Consider the following 14,660-nt stretch of genomic DNA (forward strand, 5'->3'; position numbering starts at 1 on the left):
TACCATTTGGGCTCGCTTCTGCCCAGGACGAGTTCCAACGGAAAATCGACGAGACAGACGAGGGACTGAAGGGAGTAGCAGCTATAGTAGACGACATCCTTGTCTATGGCGCGACCAGAGAGGAACACGATAAGAATCTACATGCAATGTTGGAGAGATCACGGGAGAGAGGCGTTCGGCTCAACGCAGACAAGTGCACCATCGGAGCCACCGAAGTGAGCTACTTCGGGCACGTCCTTTCAGCTGACGGCATGAAGCCTGACCCAGGCAAGATAGCTGCCATCAAGGAGATGGAGGCGCCAAAGAGCCGTGCAGAACTGGAAACCGTGCTAGGTATGGTCAACTATCTGGCGAAATTCGCCCCGAGCCTCTCCGAGATCAACGCACCCATGAGACAGCTGCTTAAACAATCGAATGAGTTCCTGTGGGACGCGCAGCACGACGCTGCATTCCAAAAGATGAAAGACATACTTACCAGTGAACCGGGGCCAGTCCTCATTTACTTTGACCCAGATAAGGAGCTCAGCTTGCAAGTGGACGCATCAAAGTATGGTCTGGGTGCTGTGCTGATGCAGGAAGGAAGGCCCATTAGCTACGCATCCAGATCACTCACGGACAGCGAGGTCAACTACGCACAAATCGAAAAGGAGATGTACGCAGTCCTTTATGGATTCAAACGCTTCCACCAATATGCCTACGGTCGCCATGTTGTGGTGCAATCTGACCATAAGCCCCTGGAGTCGATCATGAAGAAGCCGATCGCCGCAGCCCCACCGCGGTTACAGAGGATGATACTACAACTACACAAGTACAACTTCACGATCGTGCACCGCCCTGGGAAAGACATCCCAGTTGCCGACACGCTGTCCAGGAAGTCACTCACCTCTCACGACGACGGTCTCAGTGAAGGGATGGACCTTCAGGTACACATGGTGTACAACAGCTTACCTGTGCACGACGACAGGCTACAGGAGATCAGAGAAACAACAGACAATGACACACAGCTAAAGCTGCTCAGCCAGGCTATCCTGGAGGGATGGCCTGAGGAAAGAAAACAATGCCCCCAGAACATCACTGAATACTGGAATCACCGAGATGAACTATCCAAGACGAATGGAATCATTTTCAAAGGGGAGAAAATAGTCATCCCTACCAGCCTCAGAGGAGAGATGCTGATCAAGATCCATGCAGGCCACATGGGAATGGAAAAATGCAAACTGAGAGCACGAGACATCATGTTCTGGCCTGGAATGGGTAGACATATAGAGCAAGTCTTGGAAAAGTGCTCAATATGCCAAGAGCGCCGCCCATCAAACACCAAGGAGCCTATGATGCCTCATCGTATCCCAGACCGCCCTTGGCAGGTTGTAGGGACAGATCTCTTCAACTGAAACAACCAGGACTATGTTGTGACCGTCGACTATTACAGCAGATTCTTCGAACTAGACAGACTTCACAGCACCACATCGGCAGCTGTTGTCCACAAGCTAAAGGCAGCCTGTGCCAGGCATGGCGTCCCAGAGACCATTATCTCAGACAATGGACCACAATACAAGTCTAAAGAGTTCGAGGCATTCGCCAAGTCGTGGGAGTTTACACACGTCACGTCAAGCCCACATTATCCGCAGAGCAACGGACTAGCGGAGAGAACTGTGAAGACGGCAAAATCACTCATGGACAAGGCTAAGGCAGACGGAAGAGACCCGTACCTAAGCCTCCTGGAGTATCGTAACACCCCAGTAGACAATTTCAAATCGCCGGCACAGCTGTTGATGAGCCGCAGGCTACGCTCAACCCTCCCGAGCACCAACCAACAGCTGCGGCCAGGGGTAGTAAGCCCCAAAGATGGACATGACAAGCGAGTGCAGAGACAACAGCACCAGAAGAAATACTATGACAGGTCAGCTAGACCACTGCCCCCACTACATTGTGGTGAATCTGTCAGGCTCCAAGAATATGGACGCTGGAGGCCAGCAGTAGTCATACAACCAGCCGACACTGCGCGGTCATACCACGTTCGCACCCAAGATGGACGCGAATACCGCCGCAACCGCAGGCACCTGAGGGACACAAAAGAGGAACACTTCCAGGACAGCGACGGTATGCCAAGTCCAGAGAGCGTCGATCAACCGCCGGAGACCAACAACCCTGAACTGTCAGAGGACTCAGAAGCGAACTCAGCTTCATACTACACCAGATCCGGCCAAGCAGTGAAGCCTCGGGACGTTTTAGACCTATAAATGTACAGGGTGCAGGATCGCTGCCCTAATATAACACTGTTTACCCCATTGAAAAAAAAAAAAAAAAAAAAAAAGTGGTGAAATGTAACAAAATATTAATGTATACTGAAATGATGACTTACTATATGTGTTGAATCTATGACTTACTTACCTTGCTTACTTGTCGATATAGTCCCATTTTGTTAGCAAGTTAATTCTACAAATAAGAGCTGCATATGGTAAGAGTGGTGAGACACACGACCAAATAAGCCTTGAATACATACCTTATTCACAGCTGAAGTATTCAAATATTAAAGCAGACTTTCCAGAATAAGAGGGCACACAATACGAACTGTAATACCTTTGATACAAGAATCTTTTTATGTTTAACATATTAATCTTACCTGTTTACATTGCCTGGTCCTGACACAGGTAACGCACATGTTATTGTTTACAAAGTACAGAGTATTGCACAACCTTTCTTTATTTCAATTTTGTTCATAGCTTATAAAGCTTTCTTTAAAAGAAGGAGGATGTAATATTCATGCTTTGAATATATCATTTTATGACAGGCGCGCCAGGCGCACCTTCCTATTATGTATACCTGACAAGGGGTCCTGACAGTCAGTTAGCTGCCAGCCGTGGATGGAGTTACACTCATGCTTACCTTTGAATAAACCTCTTAATGCAATCTCCTTGTCTGATTGATTGAAAAGTTTATTAACAGATTGCAGAATGGGTACAGTACAGTACAGCTCAATACATACAATTGTTAAGAGGATGCAGACCTGAGAAAGACTTTCGTCTTGTTTCCATCAGGGTCCTCCATTTTCATCATATGACACACACTACATACAGATAGACAGTACTGCTACATCTATGACCAGATTTTCAAATACAGTACTGTTTGTGATACTAAACAAATTCAGAAAAAGAGTATATACATTTGACATAGGCGTACTGTACATTGGAATACTGACCTACATTTGACATAGAAACTGTACATTGAAGATTATTCTCTTTAAATCGAATACGACAATGATGTCCGACGTATCCTTAGTAAAAATATATCCTTGCAACACTTCTGCAGACCCCTCTCGGATTGGTTGAGCCCATTTCTGCAGACCCCTCTCTGCGGCTACGGAAAGTATAGACGCACTAGTACCATGCGTGTATACTTTCCGCAACAGAGTTCGGTTTCCGGGTTCCTCTGATTGGCCGCGACCCCCACGTGATCCGCCCCCTATACAGGCGACTAGCGTGTGCTCACAGGGCGGGATCTTGGTCATTGATGTCATCGCGTATAGTATGCGTGGAAGAAGAGACATTCAGGAATTTCAGAAACCTCAGGCTTCTCATTACAAAACATGGAAAACATAATCCTTCAGTTTTAGTAATCCCATAGCAACAAATAAGTAATCACATGATTTTGAGTCAGTGTGCTATTAGATGGTTGCTGCTGAACAAATATGGTTCAAAAAGTTAAAATAAAACACTTTAGAATTTTTAAGAGTATCAATCAATCAATAAATAAAAGGGTAGTGTAACTATACTGTCCCTTGTTAGCATATTCAAATGTATGCGTAAGCAATATTTTGCTAACCTAATTCCTAGGATAAAATATTTTTCTGAGCTTTTATTTAGTTAATTAAGTAGCCTAATCTGTCTGCTACTTAATAGTTGTATCAGAATGTATACATAGGCTACCTAATACTGATATTGGATATTCTCAATTAAATTCAATCTAAATCATTGAAGGTAAGCCTTAATTTCCAACAATGTTGAGAATACATATACAGCAACACAATAAATACAAGAGGAAAACTCAATCAATTAAAAGCAACTGCAGACTGGGGTTTAAATGTTGGTGATTAAGTATTTCAACTGACCAATGGAAACTATGTATGTATGTATTGTATTTTAGAGTGCATTGTAGAATGTTCCATGTGTCAAGGCCCAGGGTACAGAAGCTAAAAGCAGATTTCCAAAGTTCAGTGCAAACTCTGCGGGCTTGAAGTGTAAGCCAATAATTGGAACGAGTATGATATGGGACCAATATCAGGCTAAAACTAGAGTATTGGTATTTGAGAAGAATTCCCCTTATATTAAATATTGTTTTAATGTTTTTGAGTAGGTATCGGTACATCCCTAGAAAAAGGTAGACTTTCTATACTTGTGCAGTTTCCAAAAATGATTTAAAAAGACAAGAGACTTGGAAAAGAAAAGTTTTATTTGAACTCATCTGAACATCAGATAGCTATACTCGGTAATTGTTGGTATGTAAGAACCGCTTACATTTGATACTGATGTGTATAGAAATCCAAAGACAAAGTTACATTTTACTTCGGAGGGGGAGGCATAAATAATGAACCAAGTAGCTAGGAACTAATGAGGATTTATATCTTAACAAAGCGCCAGGCACAAATATTATTTTACTTTTAGAATTAAAGGTAAGGATACAGGTAGAAAATGAGGGCTTGAGTTAAATAGATCATTCTTTACTTAAGGTGTCATTGGGAGGTGACATAAAAGCCATTCTGGAAGGATTCTGAAGGATTTCCATGCACTCAGACATCAGGTCTGAGACTTTAGTAACTGATCATTGAACTGTTCATAAATGGTTATCATTAGTTCCTATAGGTACTTAAATCATTACTAAAGTACCCCCTAAAGCAAAGTGTTACCAAAAGAAACTATTTTTTTTGTATGGAAAAAAAAAGGGGGCTATATTACAAATAGTTTAAAGTTGATTAGTAAAAGATAACATTTACATTGGAGGGGGCAAATGGAACCACCTTTGAAACATATGCTGGATGGGACGTACAGTAAATACAAGTTGTAAAAACAAAGCTGCGTTGTCAACAGAAATACCAGACAGGCCCTTCAATTGTCCCAACAAGCTTCTCTCAACACCTTTAGCTTTCAGCAATAACTGAACCCCTCAACAAATATCAGCTTCACTTTGCATGCTGAAGACAGAGGACTGAAGTGAATAGTATGATGCTTCTTATTGACATAGATCTCCCAAGAACAAAAATAAATTAAAGAACCAGTGTCTGCAATTTATGGCCCTTGTCCGAGCGCTCTTGTACAGAACCGAAGCATGAGCAGATGACCCTGCAGGGTGGAACACCAGCAGAGAAGGGAACGACAGGGCCTTATAGAAGCATCCAAGCATTTCGCCCTTTTATGTCCATTGATTTACAATGGACCAAAGATGGTGCCCCAAAACCAACGCTAAAATACTTTTTGGAATCTTAGCCCTGGGGAGTATTTCACAAAAGCAGGACTAGCAAGATAGCCAGATAACTTTTTGAACTAAAGATTTTGCAATCTTGTTTTGGATTTGAGTCGGTAAAACTAAACTTCCAATATTATGTTCAGGAGTGTCATTCAGTCATGCATGTTGATAATTATGAGTAAAATATGTTATTCAATGACATTTTTGGAAAGTAGCCTGGCTAACGTGTATCCCTGCTTTGTGAAATACCCCACCCTCCATGGTCAAGGTCTTGCTTGATACAGTAAAAATCCATGCCATTTTCCAAATCACAACACAGGTAAATATGTTTACATTTGTTTTCTGAATAACTCAAAATAAAACAATCCAAAGCTGTCATTTAAATTTGTGATTTAATGCCCTTTGATGTGATGTGGCTTCTTTTCAAAACAGGGGGGGCACTTGAGCCAAACAGTGAGTGGAGAATGTTAAATGAACACCATCACTCTTCATACAGTGTTCAACACCAAGTAGATTCTGTTGTCTTCTCCTTCCCAGCGAGTCGATGTTAAGGATTCTTTCCTGTTGCGTAGCCGTCTTCCCTTTTGCTTTCTCCTTCACCAAGCAATTACAGGCACATTTCCTCCCCCAGTCGCATTACATTTGTTTTTTTTTCTTATTTTTGGGAGGATCAGCTCATGCTCCCATCCTAAGGTCCAAACAGAGGGAACGCCAAAACTCCGGTACACCAGACAGGCAAATGACCAAACAGTTGGCAGGTCAGGTCAGGTCTTTTTTTTCTTCTTTTTTTTGCAAGAGGTAAGACAAAAATCCTTAAAATACAAAATATTTATTTTGAAAATGACTTATAAATGAAAAGAACAAAAAAAATTAATCAAAACCATACAAATTGTTTGGTTACTAGCATCCCTCACTTAGTGCTAGAAACTTAACAATTTAGAATTATTCACTCTGTGGGGTATAAGACATAGAAGCTCTGAGGCAAATCAATTAGCTCTCCACTTCTGCAACCCTAAATTGACCCCTCAAGCCCCGCCCTATTTTCGAATCTCCAATCACAACCGTTGGTCCGAGGGAAGCGCCAGTTGTGATTGGAGAATCAAGAAAAGAGGCCAGGACTTTAATTAGGTCAACTGCACCCAAACACTTGAGGCAAACTGTGAGTCTGCGGTACAAAATGGCATCCAATGTGCTCTATGTCCTTATAAGGGTTTAGGGGAGAAAACAGGGCAATCTGATTTTTTCTCTTTACTTAAACAAAAAAACACAAACCAAATAAAAGTGAATTTGACAGCCACTTGAAATACAAATGGGGACTGACTGTTGGCATCGATATGGTGTGAACACAAACATTAAGAGCTAGAGGGCACTCTTTGACCGAAATTCAACTGCCAGAGAATCCCAAGGAGTATCCCAACCTTCCCGAAGAACTAAAGAGTGTGCTTCCAACAAAGATATGAACAAGAGAGAGCGCACAGGGGAGAGAGGGAGAGAGGGGGAGAGAGAGAGAGAGAGAGAGAGAGAGAGAGAGAGAGAGAGAGAGAGAGAGAGAGAGAGAGAGAGAGAGAGACTTGACCAAAAGCCTTGTACCTGTACAGTTAGTAGCCAGGTTAGGGTCTCTGGAGGTCGGTATTGCACCTTTGAGGTTGCAACGGAGTCCGTTTTAAGGCTTTGTAAGCCCAATATTTACTCTATTAGGAGATATAAACATATGTATACTTCAACTTGTTAATCTTTTTTATTGTGGTTGTACAATATTCCCTGATGGCCTGCTCTGGCCGCTGAGTAATACAGAATCCTGAATGAATATCAAAATGAAAAAAGGGAGAAACCAAAAAGGGGAAAAAAGACGAGCGAAGAAAAGAGAAGTGATGACATTGTCCATAGAGGGAGAGAGAGGGAGGGGGGGGGGGCTTTCATGGGGTGGGAACTGGGAATCCTGTTTGTTGCAGTTTGTAGGACTTGTGTCGCTCTCTCCTGTCCCCTTCTTAAAAGGTTATACACGCTGGTCACACATATACTTCCTCCCAACGCACTGCTGTGGCCGCCGTTTGTTCTAAGAAGGGAAAAAAATAAAGCATGTATTAAGCAGAGCAGGTAGAGAAGAGGGCTGGTGCTTCTCCAGAGTGAGACAAGGCAAACAGGCATCTTTAGGCCAAGCGTCACATCAGATCGTCATGATCAGATCTCAGATTTAGCATTGAAATAACTACCAGTGTCATTGGAGCCATAATCATAAAAAAAGGGGGGATCCTGGGCACCATTGTATATTTCATTCAGTCCTGCGTTTCGCAGAGTAATGTTACAGCAAACACAATTTTTACACGCATCTGTGAAATAAACTAAATTTGGAGGATCAATCTATCACGCTTTGTCTAGGGATGCACCGATCCGATATTGATATCGGCCTCACAGCCGCCATTCTAGCCGGAAGAGCGAGCGAGTGCCATTGTCCACTTGTTTTTTCTTTGTGTTTTCTTGTAATTTTAATTATGTATATTTTCTGGGCCCCCTTCAGCTGTGGGTCTGGTGGTCATGGGCTCGGACTGGGGGGGGCCGTGGTTCGGGGTCTCTGTGGGTCGAGGCATTAAAGAGGCGTGATGCTTTGGCTTGCGGGGGCGCCGGACTCCGGGTCCTCCAGGGTTGGGGTTCACGGCTGCCAGGCCTGGAGATGGAGGGGGCTCAGGAAGCCCATTTTATAGTAAATGTTTTATTTTCCTTATACTTTGTGACAACTTATTTTAACTGGTTATGCATGTGTTCTGGGCCCCTTTGATTGTGTCGGAGGGTCACAGGCTCGGGGTGGGGGGGGGGGGCCCTTGGTTCCGGCCCTCGGCGGGGCGGGGTGTTAAAGAGGCATGATGCTCTGACTCGCTAGGGTGCCGGAATCGGGGCTCTCGAGGGTTGGGAATCATGGCTGCGATGGTTGGTGAGGGAGGGGGCTTGGGGTGTTAAATGTATAATCTGTCTAGTTTATGGTCTAATCATTGTTGTTAGTTGATGTTTTTAGATGTCTTTATGTATTATTGTTATTATTGTGTTGTGAGTTGTCGTTTCATGTTTGAAAATTGAAAATAAAAAAGGTTTGATCACAAAAAAAAAGAAATGGGCCCCCAGAGGCAAAATCTGCCCTCTCTTTCTGAATTCCCTTTTGATCTAAATCTATTTCAAATAGATTTGGTAGTGCCTTGGATTCTCCCTTTAAAAAACATATTTGACAGTAGATTTGGATAATATACACAACTTTAAAACAGGTGTGATGGTAGAACAAGAATACAGCTGAATGTGCTTGGTATAATTCTCTTACCTATGTTAGCTTCTTTGCTTTGTTGTAGAGTGAATCCACGACTTTGCTCATGTTCTGAATAGTTTCCAGGGCCGCTCCGTACGTCTTGTCCACTGGGGGCTCCTCGAATATGATCAAGACACCCTCCCCTTGGTCCAGGATCCCTAGGCAGGGCATCATAGAAAATAGTTATATCAGATATCAAATTACTTCGATCCATACGGCAGGTTCTGCATATAGACAAAAACAATAACAGTTAACTGTTATTTGTGCTTCAAATAGATCCGCTATCAACTCTATCTTTAATTTTTCAAAATGTACAGTTGCTATTGCATGCACTCATCTGTGTTTCACTACACACATGAGTGCATGCTTACCAACTGTCCGTCTGCAACACTACTATCACCGACATCTAAGAAGGGAGATCCCCCCTTGAACGGCCCTTCTAAGGTTTCTCTCCTCCACATTGCCTGTGGAGCTTTTTTCCCTATTGTTAGGTTTTAGTGAGTTTTTCCTTACCTTCGCGTGGGGTATGTCTGGGAGTGCTTGCATTCTTTCATTTATTTGCATTCATCTAAAAAATGTTTGGACCCTATGGTGTTCTTGTTCTGTTCTTGACTTATTGTTATGTTGTCTTCTTGACTTGTTTAAAGAAGACCTGTACGGCCCATGGGGACATTAACGTGTGTTGACGGGCCCTATAAATAAATTTGATTTGATTTGATTTGATTTAACTAAGTCGACAAATAGTCATAGGATTTGTTGATAATCTTTTTTTTTTTAAATAAATACAATAATTATAATACAATAATTAATAATGTGCAACAGTTTACTTTACCACATGTAATAATGCAGAAGGATCCCTGTGAATCTAGTGCTTAGCAAATATTATAATTTTTCAGGCAATAACTCTGCATGGAAAAAAAAACTACATAAAAATCAAGTCTTGACCTGACCCGACTAATGGACTAAAAAAAGGGGACATCCTGGTTAAACTCACCATGAAACTTCTCATCCAGGATCATCTGTGACAATTTCCTCTCAACATCACCCTGGGAAACAAACCAAACAGATCTCTTGAGTGAAAATACCATTGCTGCCCGAGTGGAACACTTACTTCTACAATTAAACCTGAACGACATGAAGAAGAAACGCCCATACCTTTGACAATTTGATGAGACCCGATATGTGTTCTATCTAAGAGGGGGGGGGAAACAGAACAAGATTAGAAAACTCTGGCATGCTTACTAGTCGCGTGAATATTTTCCCTAACGGGGTTGCACTTCCGCATTCGGTTTGCGCGATCTGATTGGCCACTGACGTTTCTGGTCATGAGACATGTGCGCCAATCGTGTGACGCCCGTTTCTATCACCGGTTAAGCTTAGGCACTCTTTCGAAGTTGGTTAAGGTTAAGAGTTTGTCGTAGAGCAGGGCGATAGAACACCAGCCCTGATTCCAAACTCTAATCTTAAGCTTAACCAGTGATAAACTAGGCGTTAGGTAGTTTGCAGGCTGTTCGAGGCGGAAATAGGCGCAGAAACCGGCAATATAATTACAAAAAAATATAATTAATAAATGATATAATATATTTTTGGGGGGTTGGTCATTCGGGGGCCTTTCAGGAGGGGAGGGGGTCCCGTTGGCGGGGCGGGCCCCCCCTTCAAGGCAATGGTAGGGGAAACACGTCAGAAATATTGTGTCTGTTACTATGCTTGAGTAAATTGTAATGAACCATAGGAGAATATATATATAATTTACATTTAGTCATTTAGCTGACGCTTTTATCCAAAGCGACTTACAAGTTCTGTACGAAAAGTTATCAGGAAGGGCACAACTCTATCAGCCGAGTAACGTTAATGTTCATCAAAGTGTTGAGTGCTACACTGCTACAGTGTAGGTTAGTATATTAGGTTAGTAAGGTTAGATTGTTTTTCCTTTTTTTTTCATTTCAATATATATATATATATATATATATATATATATATATATAACCCTGTGAGGGTTTAGAGGAAAGAAGTTAAGAGAACAAAAGTAATTTTGGTTCAGTGTGAAGTGAACCTTGTTTCAATTATTTGCTGAATGAAATAGAAAAATGTCCACCCCTTCATTTCATTGTAAGTTGCTCACCCGGCGCATACGCCGATATACAAAACCCAGAGGCAAGTTCAGTAAACAGTCACAGTCCTCTGGCTTATAGAACACGTGTAGCATGAGTCTCTCAGCTGATAAGATAGATGCCGTCTGCTCCTACTAGTCATCTTCACCAGCTGATTGATAGATGCTGTCTGCTAGGGGTGTAACGGTACACATATCCATACTGAACCGTTTCAGTACGGGACCTTTGGGTCAGTACGGCCATGTACCGAGCGATTGCAACGGTACGGTAACCACTAACGAACGCACGCCACTGACGTTTTTCTCAGCGCCAATCGCGTTACTCCTAACAATCACGGCAGCAGGCTGTTACCCTACCCCTAACCAACTAACCCTAACCTTAACACATTGGTCGCCAAAATCGCTTTTCAGCGTTATTGCCCGCCATGCGTTGACCGCCAACATAGCTGTACAGCGTTTTTTCGATCAATATTTCATTTTTTCATAATTCATCCACCCAACCCCCGATGCCCTAGCGGGACCCTAGTTGGGACTGCAACGGCTCAATACCGCCGCCTGGTGGATGGTCGGGCGAGTTACACCGGAAGTGTCATCGGTGCATCGAGGAAATTCCTCCGGCAGTCACATCTCGCTACGGGACTCCTGACAGACACTATAGTACATATGGATCGCTTTCTAAACGTAATAGATATGATTTCGGCGTTTATTGCGGCATACAAACCGGAAATGGACCTAGGCGATCGGCGTCGAATAATTGGGATCTTTCACCGCCAGTCTCATCGGCCCACGGTAAGAGAACAGTAACGTTATTTTCAGCCCGATTGTTTATTAATTTCACTGCAAACCATCCGATCAATATATCACCCGTCCCATACTACATAAAGCCGTTACTGATGATCAAGGAATTATAAACGACCCCCCCTCCCCCCCTTTCCTCCACGCATGATGAAGCATAATGTATACCGATCATATACATTTGAATTTTTTTATATAGTGTATGGGAAAGAAATGCCAATCGATAATCTATCATATGCGTTTGGGCCTATAACTAGCGTTTTTGGAATTACAGCAGAAAAGATTAAAAACACTTATATTCTCGAAGGTATTAACACAACAATGTATGAATAAAAAAGTATAACGTTCCCACATCCTGAACGATAGATAATCGATGTTGAATGGGCCATAGTAATGTCAATATAGCAATACAATTTTAAAAGTTATAGCCCTGCAAAGAAGGTAAACATCTCCATAGGCTTTTAACGGTGGCAGAGAGGGGTATAAGATGGGCACAACCCCCGGCGGTCAATGTGTTAACCAACTAACCCTAACCTTAACCCCATCTGTTGAGATATATGTTCTCATATGTTGAAAATGGGATCATATGTTATGGTTGTTATGTTTTGTAGTGAGTAGCCTAGACGTTCATAGGCATGTGTTGTATTGGAAATGTGGTGCAACTCTATTTTAAGTATTGCGTTTTGTTCTTGTACTTGCAGTACGTAAAGACATGACGGTATGACGCAGTGGCGGGAAGCCGAGCACGTATATCTAGCCGCCAGCTGTCATCGGTCAGCTGTCAGTGCGCACAGGGGTGAAAGGGGTGTGTCACAGCTGGGAATGTTTGGGGTGTTTGTAATGGAGGAGAAGTTTGGTTCACTTATTGTAAATAAACTATTCACATAAAAGAAACAAAACGGATCAGGCGTTCTTTGTGTGGATAAATACATATGATAAGATATGAGTCATGATGACAAAGAAACAGAACCCTCTACATTGAACGACACTGATGACGAAGCAACCCTCTACATTGAACATGGAGAGCGAAGGAACACGGAACTCTACACTATCCTTAACCAACTTCGAAAGAGAGCGACTTCGAAAGAGTCGCCAAGCTTAACCAGTTTGTTAGGAGTAACGCGATTGGCGCTGAGAAAAACGTCAGTGGCCAATCAGATCGCGCAAACCGAACGAGGAAGCGCAACTCCGTTAGGGAAAATATACATGCAAACTGGCAGGAAGATCTAGGTGGGAGAAGTGAATGAATAAGGCTCACCGCACCCTCAACGGCCATGGAAGTGTCCTTGAGTAAGATAGTTAATCCACAATTGATCCACTGAAGCTGCTCAGTAGCAAACCGTAGAAGAATGGTGTGAGTGGAATTGTATGCGAAGCAGGGTGTATGAGCTCGGAGCAGGGTGTATGAGCAGGGTGTATGAGCTCGGAGCAGGGTGTATGAGCTCGGAGCAGGGTGTATGAGGGTGTATGAGCTCGGAGCAGGGTGTATGAGCTCGGAGCAGGGTGTATGAGCTCGGAGCAGGGTGTATGAGCTCGGAGCAGGGTGTATGAGCTCGGAGCAGGGTGTATGAGCTTGGCGCAGGGTGTATGAGCTCGGCGCAGGGTGTATGAGGGTGTATGAGCTCGGAGCAGGGTGTATGAGCTCGGAGCAGGGTGTATGAGCTCGGAGCAGGGTGTATGAGCTTGGCGCAGGGTGTATGAGCTCGGAGCAGGATGTATGAGGGTGTATGAGCTCGGAGCAGGGTGTATGAGGGTGTATGAGCTCGGAGCAGGGTGTATGAGCTCGGAGCAGGATGTATGAGCAGGGTGTATGAACTCGGAGCAGGGTGTATGAGCTCGGCGCAGGGTGTATGAGCTCGGAGCAGGATGTATGAGGGTGTATGAGCTCGGAGCAGGATGTATGAGCAGGGTGTATGAGCTCGGAGCAGGATGTATGAGGGTGTATGAGCTCGGAGCAGGGTGTATGAGGGTGTATGAGCTCGGAGCAGGGTGTATGAGCTCGGAGCAGGATGTATGAGCAGGGTGTATGAACTCGGAGCAGGGTGTATGAGCTCGGCGCAGGGTGTATGAGCTCGGAGCAGGATGTATGAGGGTGTATGAGCTCGGAGCAGGGTGTATGAGCTCGGAGCAGGATGTATGAGGGTGTATGAGCTCGGAGCAGGGTGTATGAGCTCGGAGCAGGATGTATGAGCAGGGTGTATGAACTCGGAGCAGGGTGTATGAGCTCAGAGCAGGGTGTATGAGCTCAGAGCAGGGTGTATGAGCTCGGAGCAGGATGTAAAAGTTGGAAGCGGGTTGTATGAGCTTGAAGAAATTAAGAAGAGTCTTTACCTGTACTATGGAGAAAGGCTCGATGACCCGGATGAGGTTCTGTTCCAGGAGGTTGTCGTACAGCTTGGCCAGGTGAGTCTTGATGATGGGGTCGTCTCTCAGCTCTGCTCTGTATTCCGTTAGGGCCTGGAGTCAGAGTCAAGACATCTTATTTTTTTAACAGCTTCACAAACTCAAGCGGGAAATAGAGTCAGTAGCAGAAGAAAGTCAGCAGCACGGTTGAGCTCAATTCAATCAATACAATTTTGAAGTGCTTTGAAATCTTCTCTATCCGTCTCCTTATTTACAAAAAATTATCTGACTGTAAAAATTATTGTTAGATAGTCTGGCTGTATCATTTCCCACACTGTGAAAAAAACCATACAGAGAGGAGTGGCTAAGTACCTTCTGTCTCAAGTTTCGACGGGCAGAAATGACTGGCACCAAATCCATTCCGAAGAAGACAACAGACATGGACCCAGTACTTTTGTTAGCGGTGTGAAAATATGCAGAGACATTAAATATCCTTGGAACAGTTTGTTAAATTGTATCTGAATCGGGAGATTATCTTCTCTCCATCACATAAAGGCTGGCAGAGCGCATAGAATAAGGCATAGATTATTGAACTTCGTTTTCTTTAACGAACGCATCCATTTATATAGTTCCTATAGTTTCTCCATCTACTCCAGTGCG

The 14,660-nt window shown here is 43.6% G+C and overlaps 1 protein-coding gene across 1 annotated transcript in view; it reads right to left on the reverse strand.

Moving 5' to 3' along the window:
* Nucleotides 1-4,430: 4,430 nt before the first annotated feature.
* psmd11b (proteasome 26S subunit, non-ATPase 11b) overlaps nt 4,431-14,660 on the reverse strand; it is a 46,863-nt gene continuing 36,633 nt past the window's right edge. Inside the window, exons 9-13 of the mRNA XM_084323513.1 lie at nt 13,989-14,114; nt 9,908-9,943; nt 9,747-9,798; nt 8,768-8,910; nt 4,431-7,516 (exon numbers count right to left, since the gene is read on the reverse strand). Coding sequence (XP_084179639.1) covers nt 8,768-8,910; nt 9,747-9,798; nt 9,908-9,943; nt 13,989-14,114 — 357 coding nt within the window. The 3' untranslated portion in view covers nt 4,431-7,516. The remainder of the gene's footprint in view (nt 7,517-8,767; nt 8,911-9,746; nt 9,799-9,907; nt 9,944-13,988; nt 14,115-14,660) is intronic.

The sequence above is a fragment of the Notolepis coatsorum genome, assembly GCF_963971535.1.
Source record: "Notolepis coatsorum genome assembly, chromosome: 10".
Lineage (NCBI taxonomy): Eukaryota > Metazoa > Chordata > Actinopteri > Aulopiformes > Paralepididae > Notolepis > Notolepis coatsorum.